This window comes from Sciurus carolinensis, chromosome 6 (genome assembly GCF_902686445.1).
Source record: "Sciurus carolinensis chromosome 6, mSciCar1.2, whole genome shotgun sequence".
Taxonomy (NCBI): domain Eukaryota; kingdom Metazoa; phylum Chordata; class Mammalia; order Rodentia; family Sciuridae; genus Sciurus; species Sciurus carolinensis.
The window spans coordinates 14052196-14072351 of NC_062218.1; the positions used below are offsets into that span (position 1 = coordinate 14052196).

Genomic DNA, 20156 nt, shown 5'->3' on the forward strand with positions numbered 1-20156 from the left:
GCGCTCCTGAACACCGGTGGCCTGCCTGGAGGAGGAGCGCGGCGGGTCACTTGGTCTAGGAGTGGCTGCATCAGAGCCACAGGCAGTTGCCAGAGGAGGAGCTGTGTGGCGAGTTCTTTTAACTCAGAATGACCGCTCCTGAACACCGGGAGGTTGCCCGGAGGAAGAGGAGAAGTGCGGCGGGTCGCTTGGTCTAGGAGTGACTGCATCAGAGCCACAGGCGGTTGCCAGAGGAGGAGGCGAGTGGTGAGTTGATTGGACTAAAAGCGACCGCTCCTGAACATCGGTGGCCTGCCTGGAGGAGGAGCGTGGTGGGTCACTTGGTCTCGGAGCCACCGCTCCTGAACACCCGGGGGGCTACCCCGAGGAGGAGGAGGAGGAGGAACAGGGCAGGTCACTTGGACTTGGAGTGACTGCCTAGGGCTACGGGCGGTTGGTGGGAGGAGGAGACGCGAAGTGAGTTGCTTGGGCTCCTAGTGACTGCATCGGAAACCCAGCCACTGTCCGGAGGAGGAGGTGTGTGGCGGGTCTCTGGGTATCGGAGCTATTGTACGGGGCTCCAGGTGGCGGCTCAGAGAAGGGGCCGCATAGCCAGGCGATTAGGTGCAGAGTAGGGTCCCAGGAGCTAGGTGGCTTCTTGCTCGAAGAGCCGCACAGAGACACGCCTAGGGGTGGAGCGAAGTTTCCAGGACTGCGGGCAGATTCTCTGGGAGAGGCAGCCTAAGGAGACTCGCCTGCGAAGGGTGAGGCTCCCAGGCCCATGAGGTAGGTCCGGGCCCCTGGGAACATTGCAGAGGAAGACAGCCCAGCCCAGGCGGTAGTTGTAGATTGAGGGGAACCTCTAGGAGGGGAACTGATCAGAAAGATGTCCCCACCGAGTGAGTCTTCCCTGCGGGGGGAGGTTTTCCCACAGGGACGGTAAAACCAGAGACACAGGCACAAACAGGACTTGCCTCAGCCTGCAGCCTAGTTCCCTGTTGGATGACCATTGGTCAACAAGTGGAGGCACCTCTGCCCACTAGCAGGGAATATACGCCACCTGAGGGTCACCACCCCTAGAGAGGCAGCTTCTTCGTGGAGCTCCACATTATCGACTTCCTCCAAGACTTCAGGCTACTGAAGGATAAGAGGGGATATACTAGCAATCTTCAGGGACATTATAAGTCGATAGAGGAAATCTGCAATATCTTAATGACCCACTGATTCCTGAACATTATGAGAAAACAAGGGAAGAAAATGCCCCAAACAAATATAGATGTTACATCAATAAAATCCAACGACAGCATGGCAGAAGAAATGACAGAAAGGGAGTTCAGAATGTACATAATTAAAATGATTAGGGAAGCAAACGATGAGATGAAAGAGCAAATGCAGGCATTGAATGATGAGATGAAAGAGCAAATGCAGGCATTGAATGATGAGATGAAAGAGCAAATGCAGGCATTAAATGATAGCACCAATCGACAGTTAAAAGAGCAAATACAGGAAGCAAAAGATCATTTCAATAAAGAGTTAGAGATATTGAAAAAAAACCAAACAGAAATCCTTGAAATGAAGGAAACAATAAACCAAATTAAGAACTCCATAGAAAGCATAACCAATAGGATAGAACACCTGGAAGACAGAACTTCAGATATTGAAGACAAAATATTTAATCTCGAAAGCAAAGTTGAACAAACAGAGAAGATGGTAAGAAATCATGAACAGAATCTCCAAGAACTATGGGATATCATGAAAAGGCCAAATTTGAGAATTATTGGGATTGAGGAAGGCTTAGAGAAACAAACCAAAGGAATGAATAATCTATTCAATGAAATAATATCAGAAAATTTCCCAAATCTGAAGAATGAAATGGAAAATCAAGTTCAAGAGGCTTATAGGACTCCAAATACACAAAATTACAACAGACCCACACTAAGGCACATTATAATGAAAATACCTAACATACAAAATAAAGACAGAATTTTAAAGGCTGTGAGAGAAAAGAACCAAATTACATTCAGGGGGAAACCAATAAGAATATCAGCAAATTTTTCAATCCAGACCCTAAAAGTTAGAAGGGCCTGGAACAACATTTTTCAAGCTCTGAAAGAAAATGGATGCCAACCAAGAATCTTATACCCAGCAAAACTTACCTTCAAATTTGACGATGAAATAAAATCATTCCATGATAAACAAAAGCTAAAAGAATTTACAAAAAGAAAGCCAGCATTACAGAACATTCTCAGCAAAATATTTCATGAGGAAGAGATAAAAAACAAAGAAGCATATCAGCAAAGGGAGGAATTACCCTAAAGGAACTGTCAAATAAAGGAGGAACCAAGATGTGTCAATAAATAAATAAATAAATAAATAAAATTTTAAATATGAACTAAATGACTGGGAATACAAATCATATCTCAATAATAACCCTGAATGTTAATAGCCTGAATTCATCAATCAAAAGACATAGACTGGCAGATTGGATTAAAAAGAAAGATCCAACAATATGTTGCCTGCAAGAGACTCACCTCATAGAAAGAGATACCCATAGACTAAAGGTGAAAGGATGGGGAAAAACATACCATGCACATGGACTCAGCAAAAAAGCTGGAGTATCCATCCTCATTTAAGATAACGTGGACTTCAAGCCAATGTTAGTCAGAAGGGATAAAGAAGGACATTTCATACTGCTTAAGGGAAGCATAAATCAGCAAGATATAACAATCATAAACATCTATGCCCCAAACAGCGGCTCATCATGTATGTTAAACAAATCCTTCTCAATTTTAGAAACCAAATAGACCATAACACAATAATACTAGGTGATTTCAATATGCCTCTCTCACCACAGGACAGATCTTCCAAACAAAAATTGAACAAAGAAATCATAGATCTCAATAACACAATCAATAATTTAGACTTAACAGACATTTATAGAATATACCATCCAACCAAGAGCGAATACACTTTCTTCTCAGCAGCACATGGATCCTTCTCTAAAATAGACCATATATTATGCCACAGAACTAATGTTAGCAAATACAAGAAGATAGAGACACTACCTTGTATTCTATCAGATCATAATGGATTGAAGTTAGAAATAAATGAAAGAGTAAAAAACAGAAACTACGCCAACACCTGGAGATTAAACAATATGCTATTATATGATGAATGGATAACAGAAGATATTAGGAAGGAAATTAAAAAATTCTTAGAGGTAAACGAGAACAAAGAAACATCATATCAAAATCTCTGGTACACTATGAAAGCAGTACTTAGAGGAAGATTTCTTTCATGGAGTGCATTTAATAAAAGAAGTAAAACTCAAAAAATAAACGACCTAACACTACAGCTCAAAGCCCTAGAAAAAAGAAGAACAGACCGACACCAAAAGTAGTAGAAGACAGGAAATAGTTAAACTCAGAGCTGAAATCAACGAAATTGAAACAAAAGAAACAATACAAAAAATTGACAAAATAAATAGTTGGTTCTTCGAAAAAATAAACAAAATTGATAAACCTTTAGCCACACTAACAAAGAGAAGACGAGAGAAAACCCAAATCACTAAAATTCGGAATGAACAAGGAAATATCACAACAGACACGACTGAAACACAAAACATAATTAGAAGCTATTTTGAAAATCTATACTCCAACAAAATAGAAAATTTTGAAGACATCAACAGGTTTCTAGAGACATATGAATTGCCGAAACTGAACGAGGAGGACATACACAATTTAAATAGACCAATTTCAAGTAATGAAATAGAAGATGTCATCAATAGCCTACCAACAAAGAAAAGTCCAGGACCAGATGGGTTCTCAGCCGAATTCTACAAAACCTTTAAAGAAGAGCTCATTCCAATACTTCTCAAAGTATTCCATAAAATAGAAGAGGAGGGAACCCTCCCAAACTCATTCTATGAAGCCAATATTACCCTGATACCTAAACCAGACAGAGAAACATCAAGGAAAGAAAATTTCAGACCAAAATCCTTAATGAACATCGACGCAAAAATTCTCAACAAAATTTTAGCAAATCGCATACAAAAACATATTAAAAAGATAGTGCACCATGATCAAGTGGGTTTCATCCCAGGGATGCAAGGTTGGTTCAACACCAGGAAATCAATAAATGTCATTCACCATATCAATAGACTTAAAGTCAAGAATCACATGATTATTTCGATAGATACAGAAAAAGCATTTGATAAAATACAGCACCCCTTCATGCTCAAAACACTAGAAAAAATAGAGATAGTGGGAACATTCCTTAACATTGTAAAGGCCATCTACGCTAAGCCCATGGCTAATATCATTCTAAATGGTGAAAAACTGAAAGCATTCCCTCTAAAAACTGGAACAAGGCAGGGATGCCCTCTTTCACCACTTCTATTCAATATCATCCTTGAAATTCTAGCCAGAGCAATTAGACAGACCAAAGAAATTAAATGGATACGAATAGGAAAAGAAGAACTCAAACTATCCCTATTTGCTGATGATATGATTGTATACTTAGAGGAACCAGGAAATTCCACCAGAAAACTTTTAGATCTCATAAGTGAATTCAGTAAAGTAGCGGGATATAAGATCAATGCTCATAAATCTAAGGCATTTTTATACATAAGCGATGAATCTTCAGAAAGAGAAATCAGGAAAACTACCCCATTCACAATAGCTTCGAAAAAAATAAAATACCTGGGAATCAATCTCACAAAAGAGGTGAAAGACCTCTACAATGAGAACTACAGAACACTAAAGAAAGAAATTAAAGAAAACCTTAGAAGATGGAAAGATCTCCCATGTTCTTGGATAGGCAGAATTAATATTGTCAAAATGGCCATACTACCAAAAGTGCTATACAGATTCAATGCAATTCCAATTAAAATTCCAATGATGTACCTTACAGAAATAGAGCAAGCAATTATGAAATTCATCTGGAAGAATAAAAAACCCAGAATAGCTAAAGCAATCCTTGGCAGAAAGAATGAAGCAGGGGGTATCGCAATACCAGATCTTCAACTCTACTACAAAGCAATAGTAACAAAAACGGCATGGTATTGGTACCAAAATAGAAAGGTGGATCAATGGTACAGAATAGAGGACACGGACACAAACCCAAATAAATACAATTTTCTCATACTAGGCAAAGGGGCCAAAAATATGCAATGGAGAAAAGATAGCCTCTTCAACAAATGGTGCTGGGAGAATTGGAAATCCATATGCAACAGAATGAAACTAAACCCATGTCTCTCACCATGCACGAAACTAAACTCAAAATGGATTAAGGATCTCGGAATCAGACCAGAGACCTTGCATCTTATAGAAGAAAAAGTAGGTCCAGAGCTTCAACATGTCGGCTTAGGACCAGACTTCTTCAACAGGACTCCCATAGCACAAGAAATAAAAGCAAGAATCAATAACTGGGATAGATTCAAACTAAAAAGCTTTCTCTCAGCAAAGGAAACTATCAGCAATGCAAAGAAAGAGCCTACAGAGTGGGAGAAAATCTTTGCCAATCATACTTCAGATAGAGTGCTAATCTCCAGAATCTATAAAGAACTCAAAAAACTCTACACCAAGAATGTAAATAATCCAATTGACAAATGGGCTAAGGAAATGAACAGACACTTCACAGAAGAAGATATACAAGCCATCAACAAACATATGGAAAAATGTTCAACATCTCTAGTAGTAAGAGAAATGCAAATCAAAACCACCCTAAGATTCCATCTCACCCCAATTAGAATGGCGATTATCAAGAATACAAGCAACAACAGGTGTTGGCGAGGATGTGGGGAGAAAGGTACACTCTTACATTGCTGGTGGGGCTGCAAATTAGTGCAGCCACTCTGGAAAGCAGTGTGGAGACTCCTTAGAAAACTTGGAATGGAACCACCATTTGACCCAGCTGTCCCACTCCTTGACCTATACCCAAAGGACTTAAAATCAGCATATTACAGAGATACAGCCACATCAATGTTCATAGCTGCTCAGTTCACAATAGCCAGATTGTGGAACCAACCTAGATGTCCTTCAATTGATGAATGGATAAAGAAAATGTGGTATATATATACAATGGAATATTACTCAGCCATAAAGAATGATAAAATTATGGCATTTGCAGGCAAATGGATGAAACTGGAGAATATCATGCTAAGTGAGATAAGCCAATCTCAAAAAACCAATGGACAAATGATATCACTAATAAGTGGATGATGACACATAATGGGGGGTAGGAGGGGTTAGTGTTAGGGTTAGAGTTAGGGTTAGGGAGGGGGGCAAGAATGGAGGAAGGAAGGACTGTATAGAGGGAAAAGAGGGGTGGGAGGGGTGGGGGGAAGGGGAAAAAATAACAGAATGAATCAAACAACATTACCCTATGTAAATTTATGATTACACAAATGGTATGCCTTTACGCCATGTACAAACAGAGAAACAACATGTATCCCAATTGTTTACAATAAAAAAAAAAAAAAAACTGGCAAGAGAGCAGGTTATTAGATGGAAGCTTTCACAGTTCATCCTACACCTAAGGGAGGGATAGAGTAAGAAGTAGTAGCTCTTCAGGAAGTTTCCTTACCTACTTTACCTATATGGAATTGGTTGTTTTTGTTCTGTTTTTGTTTTTGTTTTTGTTTTTATGCAACTGTCTCTAGTCCACCTCTACTTACAAAAAACTTCATTTGGAACAATCATGTGAAACAGCTGTTGAATCATGAGCTGTGCTCACAAGGAAGATGTTGTCCAATACCCAAGGATAAAGGAAGTACAAGCCATGACGCAATCTCTCTTGGCCGTGTGCTCTGAGCTGCCATCCATTCACTGGTACTCGTAGGTGATTATCTACTCATCAGCCCATTCCCTGCCTTCTGAAGGGTCAGAGGAGCTCTCACTTTGCCTTCCGAGTCATCCCATGCTACTCTTAGAAGGTCCAAAAATAGAAGGAAGCTGAGTTTCCTTTGTTCCAATCCCTTTAGCAAAACATCAGTCACATCGCAGCAAAGCCACATGCCCAGGAAAGGCAGGGAGTGAGCAAGGAGGAGAGAGCCTGTTCTTTGCGAGTCTCCCTGGGTTGGAGTTTGCGTTCCCCACATTTCTGAAGCTGTGCTACAACGGTACAAACCACTCATCAAAAAATGTCACCTTGTTTTCAGCCAGGTGGCAGATTTCACACCAGAAAGAAATTATAACCAGTAGACATTCCGAGTAGCTTAGCCATACCCAGGATCATACAGTAAAATTTCCAATGAATTATTCAAATTCCCTGAACAAATGCTACATGAAACCCTTCAACCAGTGACAATCTCAAGAAAGCAAGTGTGTCACACATGGATAATTCCACATTCACTGAGTCTTTTTTCATGACATTTTATGTTTTGAAAAGAGCAGATATGTCTCACTGGAAGATTTTTTTTTTTTAATTCTAGGTTTTTAAAAATAGATTCCTGAATTCTTTTTAAAGGCTTTTTACTGTGATCTAAAAAACTGAATATATTTGCCCAGGCAAATTCTGAATAGTATTATTAGAGGATCAACTTAACAAGTTGAACATTAACAGCTAGGTGGCTAATATATAAGTAATGAGTGCATTGCAACCTCTTAAGATGTATCCTCACTGCGGAAGTAACATGACCTCCATAATTCTGGCCCCTTCATTGAAACACTGGCTCATGCATCCATCCACTCATTCATACCACAAATATTCATTGAATATCCACAATGTGACCAAGAAAATGAATCTCAAGCAATACTGACCTGTTTTTTGTAATTTGTTCTAAAATGTGTCCCACTTATTGCTATGCTTATCCATTTAGAAAGCAAGCCTAGAAACCCTAAGCAACCTAAAATAATTTCATTTTAAGATATTCAGAAGTGGCTATGCCAATAACATCTGCTGGGCTGCAGACCTAAGAGGATTTATTTAGGGATGAACCTACTAGCACTCGCTACAGTGTATTCCAGCCTCAATGAGATGAGAGGTGCCCTGTTTCAAGGGCACGGAGGGCTTATTTTGAGATGGCCCTGCATTCTGCTTCTGACTTAACTGATGCTACTCCTGGGACTTCAGGATATGAGTCTGACACAACCAAGAAACCAAAAGAAACAATGATGTAAATATTTAATATTAAGAAGCAGCAGCATTTTTTCATGGAGCTCAAGTGCCACCATTTTCTAAATGATGCAAGCTCATTATGATTTCACTTGAAATTATAAAGAAATACAAAACTTTAGAAACACTTTGCGCATGCAATTTTCTAAGAGGTCATGAAACACCCCAGTCAAGATCAAGCTTCCATTTGTTTAAACTACTGCCAAATGTTGCTGGGTCAAGTCTAGCTCGCCACCTGCTCTGGTGTAGCCTACACGCTTTCACATTTTTAAGTGGCAGGGAAGAACTTTTTAAGGAATGGTATTCCTTGACACATTAAGATTTTGTGAAATTTAAATTTCAGGGTCTATTATGAGAGTTGTACTGGAACACAGCCAGGCTTATTCATTTATATAGTGTCTACGGCTGCCTCCTTGCTAGGACAGTGGTGGCAATGGCCCCATGACCTAAAAGACCATCTATCTGCCCTTTAGAGAACACGTTTGTTGACCTCAGATGAAAATAAGAAGACAAATGTTATCAAGTGAAGACACAGAGACATGCCAATGTTCCTCCACCCAACCACGGCCAAAGAGTCTTGCTACTCTTAAGTTGCTTTGAGCAGAAGATCTGTCTACCCATTTCAACCCAGGAGACTCAGGAGGAAGTTCTTCCTTCTGCAAGCAGGTGGACACACAGGCAAAGAAAATAAAGGAGAGAAAAGTTTCAAAGGGGAAATACACTTGAGGAGAGATAGAAAATGTAGAAAAACAGATGCGTGTGGAGAAGAATGTTCCAGAATAGAACCAACGGGGTCTACATTGTCCCCAAGCCCTGCCCTAGAAAGTTTAGAAACAGCAGAGTACAAAGTCTGAAATGTTCCCCACCTCCTTTCTCTCCTGTCTCAGAGCAATCTGACCCTGGGACAAGTTATAAAATTACTGTACACGTAGCCTGCACAGTAAATAAGATGGCTCCAGTAGTATGCAAAATTAATTTACATATTTCATTCAGTAGAGAATCATTACTCTTTTCTAGTGAGTCAAATGCAGATTCATGTGTTTGGGCAATGAGTAAGCAAATGAAACAAAGACGATTTCTAAGGCAGGGGAATTGCCTCGTGATGTGTTCTTTATTTTGACATTTGTAGTTCACTCTAAGACATGCCATCATACACACTGAAATATTGCATCTGAGCGCTGTTTCTCAGTTATTCAGGCGTGGCGACAAAAAGCCTCCTCTCAGTTTGTCATCTGCCTTAAACCACAAAAAATATTAGTAAGAACAGAGAAAAAGTCAAAGCGGTGGTTCACCATGAATTATGGTCTGGATCTGGAATGTCCCCCCAGGGTGCCTGTGTTGGAGGCCTGGTCCCCAGTGCAGCAACCTTCAGAGTGAGGGTTTTGGGAAGTGAACAGATGATGAGGGCTCTGGCCTCGTGGGTGGACTGATCCACTGACAGTCAGATGGACCAGTGGGAGATGGTAGGAACTGTAGGCAGTGCAGCATGGTTCAAAGAAGTAGGTCACTGGGGTGAACTGGAAGGGCATTGCTTGTCCCCAACACCTTTCTCCCCCACCTCTCTCTCTCTGCTCCGCAGCTGCCATGAGTTACACAGCTTTCCTCTTGGCCTTCAGCCATGGTGCTCAGGCACAAAGCAACAGAACTGACCATGGACTGAAACCATGAGCCAAAATAAACTTGTCCTCCTTTAAGTTGTTTGTGTCAGGTACTTTGGTCACAGTGATGAAAAGCTAACACACCATGTCACAAGGTGGACATTTTTGAGCATTTTTAAGCCCAAAAGTGCAAAGGTCTTGAATGATTTCAAACGACAGCATGCAGTATGCCGGAGTTCCAGATCTGATGTTTCCTTCACACATTTTCAAAATCCCCGTCAATTTCGATAATTTTTCAGCTCCTTCCAATGCGTCAACTACACCATGCATTCAGTTCTGAAGATGAAAATACCTCTTTCATGCCCTGTCTAGGAAAATAATGACTACCCGAGTCCTCAAAGCTAATTAAGGTGAGCCCAAAGTTCCACCTTAGAAAGACAACCAAGACAAACCCAGCTGGCACCAAAGTCCTCTCTAATTTATATCTATCATGATGAATCTCAGAGTTTAGGAATATGGATAAAAATGAAAACTCATCTCAGGTCACCCTCCTTCCTAGGAGACTTTCCAGTCATTCTTATTGCTATAAGAAGGCCTGCTGCTAAGAGCACATTATAAACGTTTAAAGGAAAAGCAGTAATGGAAGGCTAATAAAAATGTTACAGGCTAGTAAAAGTGGCCAAGGGCCTAATACCCACAAAGGTATGTGGCCCACATGAAGTCTTGATCCCTCCCCAGGCGGGAAAGGCAGGTAGATATCACTATCCCTCCCTCTGGTGGTCTGCACGATGGAGGAGGAGGAAGCAAAGTTGGGAACACCTGATTCTCTGTGAATGATACTCAGCCACCCCGCTTGCTGCCCTCCAGCAAACTTGAGGCTTCTCTGGCCTCCCCGACTGACAGGTCGCAGGTATCCCACACAACAGGGGACCACTGCAGCAAAGTGCCAACGAATAATGGCTGCCTGACTCTGAAGAGTGCTGCCCTGTCTGTACCTGGCCACATTTAAAAGCATCATATAACTCTAATAAGGGGAAGACTCATAAGGACATAGGGAAGACCCATAATAAATGACAACTAGAGAGGAAATACATCACAGTACATCTCACTACACTGGCTTTTAAAAATGCTGACTCATTGATTATTTATGATAACTAATTTGATCATAAACTGAGATGGGTTTCCCCAAAAAGCAAGAGGTAAACATCTACAGATAAAGAATGATATTGAATTCATAATAGCCATGACATGGAAACAATCTAAGTGACCATCCACAGATGAATGGATGAGAAAATATGGTTTTTAGACAGATGGGAATACTATTCAGCCTTCAAAAGAAAACAAAATTCTGTCATTTGCAATAATATGGATGAAACTAAAGGACACTGTGTTAACTGGAATAAACCTAGCACAGAGAAACAAATAACAATACAATAAATATTACTTAAGATGTGGAATCTAGGGGCTGAGGTTATAGGTCAGTGGTAGAGCACTCACCTAACAAGCACTGGATTCAATCCTCAGCACCGCATAAAAATAAATAAATACAATAAAGGTATTGTGTACATCTACAACCAAAAAACATTTTTAAAAAAATGTGAAATCTACAAGAAGTTGAACTTACAGAAGTTGAAAGTAGAATGATCAGTACCAGAGACTGGGACTGAAGTGGTTGGGAAAGGGGGATGTTGGTCAATATTAAAGAAGAGGAATAAGTTCTGGGGTTCTATTGACCAGCACAAGGACTGTAGTTAACAATAATGTACTGTATGTTTCAAAACAGAGAGGATTTTAGGTGTTCTTAACCACAAAGAAATAATAACTATTTGAGGTAATGAATATGACAATTAGTATGACAATTATTCCATAATATATATATATATGCATCCATATACCTCAGATCCTATAAATATATGTAACTATTATTTGTCACTTAAAAATAAAATAAAACTTGAAGGGAATGACATGAAAAGAGGATCGTTAATGTCACTTCAGTGACAAGAGATTGAAGAAAACAAGAAGGACCCGTGAGCAGGGGCCAGCTGAAGGACCCCACCTCTTAGGTGACAAGAAATAAAAATAATTAGAACCGAAAGTCAAGTGACACCTGGCATGTTCCCAGGTACCATTCTAAGTGATTCACATATATTTCAGCCTCTAATCCTCAAAATTATGTATGAGATAAGTGCCATTATCCTTTTTAAAGTTGAGCTAACTGAAGAATTAAGAGACTAGGAAACTCATCTAAGGAAACAGCTATGACTTTACATTTACGTTTTTCTATGCAAGCAATATCGTCTGACTTTTATAGCACATTTAAAGTTTCCTATACAATAATTTATCTAGTAAATGTTACTTCTTCAAATATCTATATCTCAGTAAGCTACTGAAAGCATTCATAAACTGGAATATAGTTTAATTGATTTATAATGTCACCAACATCTCAGAATAAAATTGATCTTATATGTTTCTGTATCTCACCAATTATAGATACTACTATGAGATTTGAAATAGAATTATCTTTTACTCTTAAAATATCTTTAATATAGATATATTTTCAATATATTAATAAAACAGATTCTGCAAGTAGGTAGGCAGGTAAATACATTTTAATTACCTCAGATGTTTTAATTAACTCCTACCACTAATGATGTAACAATTAAGATTTAAATATGTTGTAGAGAATGCATCTGTTGGGTCTTATTAATGGGCATCACTGAAATCCAATGACATGGGGAAGTTTAGATCCCATTTCTCAAAGAACTTTAATCTCATAGAGAAAAGATAATTAAACCTAAGATTTCAAACTCACTGAAGCATGTTTCCTTCATACACACCTGCTTCCTGGCTCCCTGACCTTCACTATCTCCACCTCCCAGTGAGCATCAGGGGATAAATCACAGTAATAATCAATTCTTATAGTACTTGAAGACGTGCATCAAAAACCTCTGGAGGAGTCCATCTCCCATACCTGTCCTTTGAAGGGAAGCTATGGGGATGCCTGCCAGTCCCTGTGGACTAAACACAGAGACCAGGGCAAATAGGAAGAGCCATTTTAAAAGCTGTCTCCTATCATGAGTTAAAGATGGACATTCTCTTTAAAAGAAAGACTGGACTTCAGAGGTGGAAACTGTTTTCTGTTCCCTTGAATCTGATTTGGTCTTGTGACTTGCTTTAAACAAGACAGTGCAGAGATGTGAAACCATGTTCAGAAGTTGAGCCTTAAAAAATCGGTAACTTCCACTTGTACCTTTCTGAAACCCAGCTATCACAGCCTGAGAAACACAAAATGACATGGACGGACAAATAAGGCTCCAGTCGGTAGCTCCGACTGAGCTTCTATCCAACGACCAGCACCAAGAACAACTCAAAGGGGCGAGCTATCTTGGATGCGCTAAGCCAGTCAAACCTCTGGATTACAGCTCCAAATGACACCACACGGGGAACAGAACCTCCCAGCTGACCTCGGGCAATACAAACACACAGGTAATAAATAATGATGCTGTTTCAACTACTCAGAACTGAGGTGGTTTGTTAGGCAGAAAAAGGCAGCCAGAAACCTCCTCAAACCCTACACAGGCTGCAACCAGTTCCTACTCACCTTAGACAGGAAAAGTGGATAGACCCAGAAATATCAAGAGGGCTAGGAGGGGACTGAGAGGAACACCTTGCTAATACGTGACTATGGCCATGGTCCCTGGAGCCAGACTGGCTGAGTTGGAATCCTGGTTTTGCCCTTTACTAGGTATGTACCCTGCAGAAGTTACTGACCTTTTCTGAGTCTCAGTTTCCACTTGGGTAAAACAGAGATAATAATATCCCTCACCTCACTGATTTGCTACAAGTACTAAGTAGCAGTATCCATACATGTAAAGCACTTAGAACAGTGCCTAGCAAAGCGTGAACGTTCATTAAATGTTCTCTCTTGGTATTATTATTTATTCTCTTTTGCTCTACATCCAAGGAACCACCCCCTCACAACTGTGGGATGGCTCTATATGTGGGACAGAGAGATATGAAAAGTGAAGGGGAAGGCCATAAATGGACTTCTTGTGTGACTCTCCACCATGAGGAAGGGGATCCCCACCTACCTACCTATGCAACATGAATGTGATAAATGCTAACTCAAAACTCTGGGTTCACACTGAGTTTTGAGTTTCAAAGGGAGAAAGCTAAGAAGCAGAGTGAATGGTTGGGCTGTGGGTCATCCACAATAGAAATGTCAGACAAGTGGCCAAACTTGACCTGAGCAACTGAGTGTAAACTACTCTTACGTCTAAGAACCCACTCTGGGAACCTTATAACTCAATTGCTTATAAAGAGCACCAAGTTTTATATATAATGGAGTCCTGGAAAGTCATCTCCTCTCTGGTATGATATGAGTTGTTATCAAATTCATATCAGTTTTATCAGATCAGGTTACCTACTGATCACAGTAGTATTCATATGTGTCATAATAAAATGTGTTGCTAAATGTGTGTGTTAGATTGGATTAGTTAGGGGGTTTGTAGGAAGGAAAAGGGCCATATCTTATATAGTTTGGAGAACTGCTTTTGTTAAAATAATCATTGAATTTTTTAATGATGTAAAAGACAGTAGTAATCGATTCTTTTTGTCACAGGAATACAATTAGTTTATAATATTTTTTTTGCCACAGCCTTTTATTTCTACTTTTAAATATTCCTCAAGGACCTACTTCTATTTACTCCAAATGAATTAACATGTAGTGTTCATAAGTTCAAGCTTTCAAATTACCAAGTAAGCATTCTGTTTCAACCCTTGAGCTTCTGACCATAGTCCTCATTGGACTTTTTGCTGGAGCAACAAACTCATCTCTTATCCTTCCATATATTTGTATTTGTAAAATCATTACAGATATAATTGCATTAACCATATCCTGATCTTTGGACATGGTTCCATCTGTTTTTCAACACAACTATGATAGATCTATAAATTGATATCCAAGTAGTTCAAACAATTAAAGGTTCTGGGGAAATGTGCTAGGCTTGCACCTATCTTCAGCATGATAACACCACTTATTCACATTAGTTATGCTTCTTCTTTTCAAATAATTTATAAGCCTCAGGTCAGCTTGAGAAAATTTGTATTTTCATTTCATGCTTGTTAATCATGCCTTAAATGGCAACTACCAGAGATGCAAATTAATTGCAAACTATATGAAGGATGTGCAAGTTAAAAACTATGAAATTTAAATTATTAATGCAGCAATATTTTAGCTTCCAGTTTCTTTCTGGAAACACTACAATTTCCTATATGTTATACTGCTCAATGCAAATCACATTTGGTAATTTAGATAGAAACCGAACTTTATGACGTTTTCTCCCTCTCCACTTTTCAATTCCCTCTTTCTGTTCCTTCCATTATCTCCTTTGTCTCTGCGCTTTGAACTTTTTTTATTTGTCTGCTTAATTTCAGTCCCATCTCACTATCTGACCTCATCACGTACACATTACCCTACTTTAATTTGTCATTCTTAATATTCCATGTTTTACATTCTACCAGCCTATTCAAAGAACTTGAATCAGTTGCACCAGAAAAAAAATAAGAAAAAAAAAGAAGTCTATTTTTTCCAGGGTATTTGTGGTACGGTGTTGTCATTTTACACAAAAGTTTAATAATATATGTGATACCAATAGTATGATTGACGGTAACCCTTGGAAATACTTCTGCATCCACTATGTAGTTGAATACAGTAAAAAATGAAAGTGGCCAAACTTTAACTGTGAAGAAAATCTCCTATGAAAAAAGAAAGCCTGGTTAAGTGAAGAGTATTCAGAATAGAACTGATAGGTTCAACCAAAGTTTCCACAGAAGTAAAGTTTTGTTTTCCATAACGAGGCTTAACACTTATAACAAAGTACTTATAACAATTAACAAAATATTAATAAAATAAATTGTGTAACACTTTAAAAGGGCCATATGATATTTTATCAACTTGCTCTTTTAGAAACAAAAATGGTTATAATTTGGTCAGTATATAACAATTATTAAGGAAACCATATTCTTTCAAGTTTCTCAACAAATGTAATTGCTTTTTCAAAGCACAGCTCTACAAATTCTAAATCTTGGTTTTACTGCAATTTGCATTAAATGTTTCAAGCAGCATAAGTAAACATCTTAAGTAATAACTAAACTCAAGTGCACTCATGTTAACTAAATTATTTCTGGAAAAAACAAATGTCATGTTTACCTGGCAAGGCTGTTTCATCTTAATGGCTATCACGTGGTATCTATAACAGCAGAGCTCGCAGGTCCAGGATCCTCTCTCACTGATCCACTTTAGCAGGCACAGTTGGTGTGTGTACCGAACTGACCCATCACATCGGCAGGGATTTAATAGCTCCCCCTGAAAAAAAAAAAAAAAAAAGAAAGACTCAATATAAATATTTGTGTCTGTGTCTTTATTTAAAAATACAATACTTGCTTTCTTTTTCTTTCAAAGTCATTTACCCAGAAGGACGAAAGCATCAAGCTCTATCCCAGAAAAGCAAATTAAAATTTTATATCTCTGATGGGAATGAAACTAAAGTCTTAAAACTATTTCAAATATATTGCTGAGAGTTATGACATAAATGTTTCTACTAACATACACAATGTCTGCAAGATATAGCTCCCAATACCCTTGGGGGAAAGCTGTACTATTAAATCTCTTTAATAACTTTTAAGTGGATGGTCAGATGCATTTCCTCTACAGTTATTCTTAATCATTGCTAAAGAAGAAATGCATGGCACCCCAGGAAGCAGCCTGCAATAGCATTATGCTTTTACTTTTTCTAAATGTAGCATCATAAATATTGACTTAGGGCACTATATCCCTGAAAGCCTGCATATTCTTATACAACTTCCTTACTTTTAAAAATATTAAGCCTAATGTCTTCTCAGCCCACACATTGTTAGAGAGATATATTATCCTCTACTCTGCATGATTACTCTCATATAAGTTTGCATGCACCTCAAATGGCGTTCTAAATTCTGCTTCTAACAAAATATAAAGTACGCTATTGGCTAAGTTGCCTTTCTTTCAAAGCACTTTCCTACTTCTCTTGCAAGAACTGTAACGTACTTTTCACATCAGTGAGATTCAATCATCAAAACCTTCAATATGGAAAGACCCTGTTCTTGTAACGTGACTCAACTCCAGTCATGGTCTCAGGATACATTTAAGGTAACAGACTTCACCTTACATCCTGTGGGTATTCTTCCACATACAAACCAAAATCCTTTGAGTAATTCACGAGAGAGTCTTATGGCATTGCAATATCATTAAAGCACCCCAGGAACGTGTAACTGCAAAACCAGGTAGGGAGGGAAAAGTGAGGCGCAAATTAGCCCGGTGTTCACCACCGGGACGTTCTCATCTGCCTTCACGGGAATGGAAGGGGAACACACCGCAGCCACAGCTCAGAGGCGGGACCGGACAGGCCAACTGGAAGGCTGCGCTGTCCGTGGTGCTGAACGGTCTACCATCGAAAGCGGGAGCCGTCCCGGCTCTGGCCGAGTCCACTGCCTGCTGCCCTGGGGTCCCACGGGGCCTTACCTGCTCCGCGCCCTGGAAGCAGATCTTGCAGATGGGCTGGTGATGCTGGTGCTGGTGCCCCGCGCGTTGGTCGCCGCCGCCGCCGCTGCTGCTGCTGCGGCTGCTGCACACGGAGCGCGTCTCGGGCTGGTCGCCGGCGCCCCGCCGCTCGCCCTCCCCGCCGGCGCCGGCCTCTGGCTCCCCGGGGCCGCCCTTCCCCGCCGCCGCCTCGGGGACTGACACCTCGGGGAGGTGCCTTGGACCTTCCCGGGAGTCACCAGCCGCCGACACCTCCTGCCCGGCGGGCGGCAGGGGCAGGGGCGGCGGCGGCGGCGGTAGCTCGTCCGTGCCCCTGCGCCGCGGGGACACCTCCCTCGGCGGGTCATCCTGCCCCGCCGTGCGCTCGGGGGGCACGGGCGGCGCGGGCAGCGGCGGCAGGTAGCGCGGGGCCCCGAGGACCGGGGCCGGCTCTCCCGGCGGCGGCGGCGGGGGCGGCGGCGGCGGCGGCTCGGCGTCTCCGCTCTCCGCCCCGCGACACAGACTGAGGCTGTGGCCGCCCTCAGAGCTCATGGTGGTGCCGCCGCCCTCCTACCGGCCCGGCTGGAGGGCCGGGCACGGACTGCCGCGGGAGAGCGAGCGGAGGGGGAAGAAGGGAAGGGAGGAGGGAGGAGGGTGGGGAAGGGGGACCCGGGCGCCGAGGGCTGGGAGGGCGGGACGGGAGGGGACGCGGAGGGCCCGGCGCGGCGGCAGAGGCGGCTGCTCTGCGGAGCCGCCGGCTCGGCTCTGATGGAGGCGGCGCCGAATTCGGCTGCGCGTGAGAGCCGCGCTGCGGAGGGGGCGTGGGGGAGCTGCGGGGCAGGAGGGAGGAGCAGCGCGCGGGCGGTGGGCCGCGGAGGGGCGCGGGCAGCGGGCGCGGGGATGGGGGCGGTCGTGGGAGGGAGGCGGGGGCGCGCGCCCGGGGTGAGGCGCGCGAGGAGCGGCCGGAATTGGGGGATCCCTCGCCGCCTCCACCAACCCCGCCCCGGGGCCGCTCACGTCGGTTCCGGGGCGGATTACCCCTCTCCAAACGGCGCGGCACTGCGGCTCTCGTGCAGGGAAAGGGGGAGGGGTCGGAGGCCGCCAGTCCAGAGACGGTTACTGGGGGTAAGTGGGCTGTGGAGGCGCGGGCCGGGTGGGGGCGCGATGCCCGAGCCCAGACCCGCGTGGGAGCTGGGGCACGGAAGACCCCTGTCCTGGGCGCATCCGAGCCGGCGGAACAGCGGCGCGGGGAAGGGCGAGCGCACCCGGGTACGGTAACCGCCGCTGACCCGCGATCGCTCCCGGGCCTCGAACCTTCTCCCTCAAGGGCACAGTCTCCCAGCTGCCCCAGAGCCTTCAGATAGAAATCTCTGGAAGATTTATCCTCCCACTGCCTGTCACGCCCCCTGATTGCTCCCCGCGTCCTCCTCGCCCCCTCTCTCCTGCAGTAAGTTTCCTGGGTTATTTCTAAGTATCTTGTGCCTGTGATGTCGGAGGGTCGTTTCTTGGAATGATTCCCAACAGTGAATCCTGGTGTTTGTGGCCACTTTCATCCTTTCGGTAAAATGATGAAAGGAAAAGTGACCGCAACCTTGGAACCAGGTTTTCACTCACCCGCCGTACACCCAGTTTCTCCATAACTGCGCCTCACAAAACCTCTCTGGGACGTCTCTCTGATCCGGGCCCTTTCTCCAAAAAACTCCCTCACTTGCAAGGAACTAGAGAAAAAATTAGCACATGTCGTGGATTCCAAATTCGTGCAGTGTGAACTCATAAGTCACTGGATTTCTGTACTGCAATATGTCCATGCAAATCAATGCCGATTGTCACTGATGTAACACTTTTACGTCCTGGACACAACCCACTCTCAGACTCGCTCTCAGAGCAGTCGTTTTTGACTGCATTTCACAGCTGAAGCCCCAGGATCAGATAGGCAAACTAACTTGTTCAAGGTCACTGGTCTAGTAACGAAGAACTTTTGAGCTCCCTGACTTGAGATTTACCTTCTCAAACACCAACGATTGTTTTTCCAATTCTTTCTTCCGACTCCTAAAATAGTGTTGTAGTGCGTGGTTTGTTTGGTGGCACTGACTCCTATTAACGGATGTTTTGAAATGGTTGAAATAAACTACCAGCTTAAGTTAATTTTTCAATTACACATTTTGGCAGGAAGAAGCATATTTGACTTTTTTAAAAAAGGCTCTTTTAACAAATTAGTTCGATTGGAAAGTAGGAAACGAAGGTAGTAAAAAAGAGAATTTGAGAATGCTAGGTTGCAAATGGCTTCAGATGAAGTAGTCTCCAGCAATGTCTTCTTGCACTTAGTTCCCTGGGATGAGCTTATTTTTGGTACCAGAGTGACAAGCAGCAAGCACATTTTTAAAATAATAATCCCTGCCTGCCCTGGGAATTTATCACATTGAAGAGATGTGATTGTTGATAATGCTTTCACTTTTGGTCTTCACCTGCCAAAATAACATTGCATAAGTTTATATATTATCTGTTTCAAAATCATTATAAATCTTAAGATAATCATAAGCCTTGATCAAAACTTTTTAAAGTAAAAAGGTGTCTAAATATCTATGGGGAGCTTGGTAAGGGCCACTGACCCACTGGGTTTCCAGTCTTCTTCCTCAAGGACATTCTCCCTGAGCTGAGAGCCTTCAAATTGAAGTCTCTGGAAGATTAATCCTCCCACAGTACAAACCTTGTACAATAATTCAGTCAACACAGAACCTGGATAGAGGAGGAAAAGACCACAAGCCTAGCTGTGTCCTCTCAGTTGGTTGTTTCTGAAAAACAATTAACTCCAATAAGATAAAATTAAGTTTCTTAGATCAGTAGAGGAAAAGGAATAGAGGGAGGGAGGAGGGTAAGAAAAGGGAAAGTACTGAGGATTGGATTAGAGC

General features: G+C 42.1%; 1 protein-coding gene across 1 annotated transcript in view; it reads right to left on the minus strand.

Annotated features, from left to right (window-relative positions):
* The window catches only part of Marchf11 (membrane associated ring-CH-type finger 11), a 117955-nt gene extending 99814 nt beyond the window's left edge, over positions 1–18141 (minus strand). The window contains exons 1-2 of the mRNA XM_047556129.1: positions 17251–18141; positions 15904–16059 (exon numbers count right to left, since the gene is read on the minus strand). Coding sequence (XP_047412085.1) covers positions 15904–16059; positions 17251–17799 — 705 coding nt within the window. The 5' untranslated portion in view covers positions 17800–18141. The remainder of the gene's footprint in view (positions 1–15903; positions 16060–17250) is intronic.
* Between the last annotated feature and the right edge of the window lie 2015 nt (positions 18142–20156).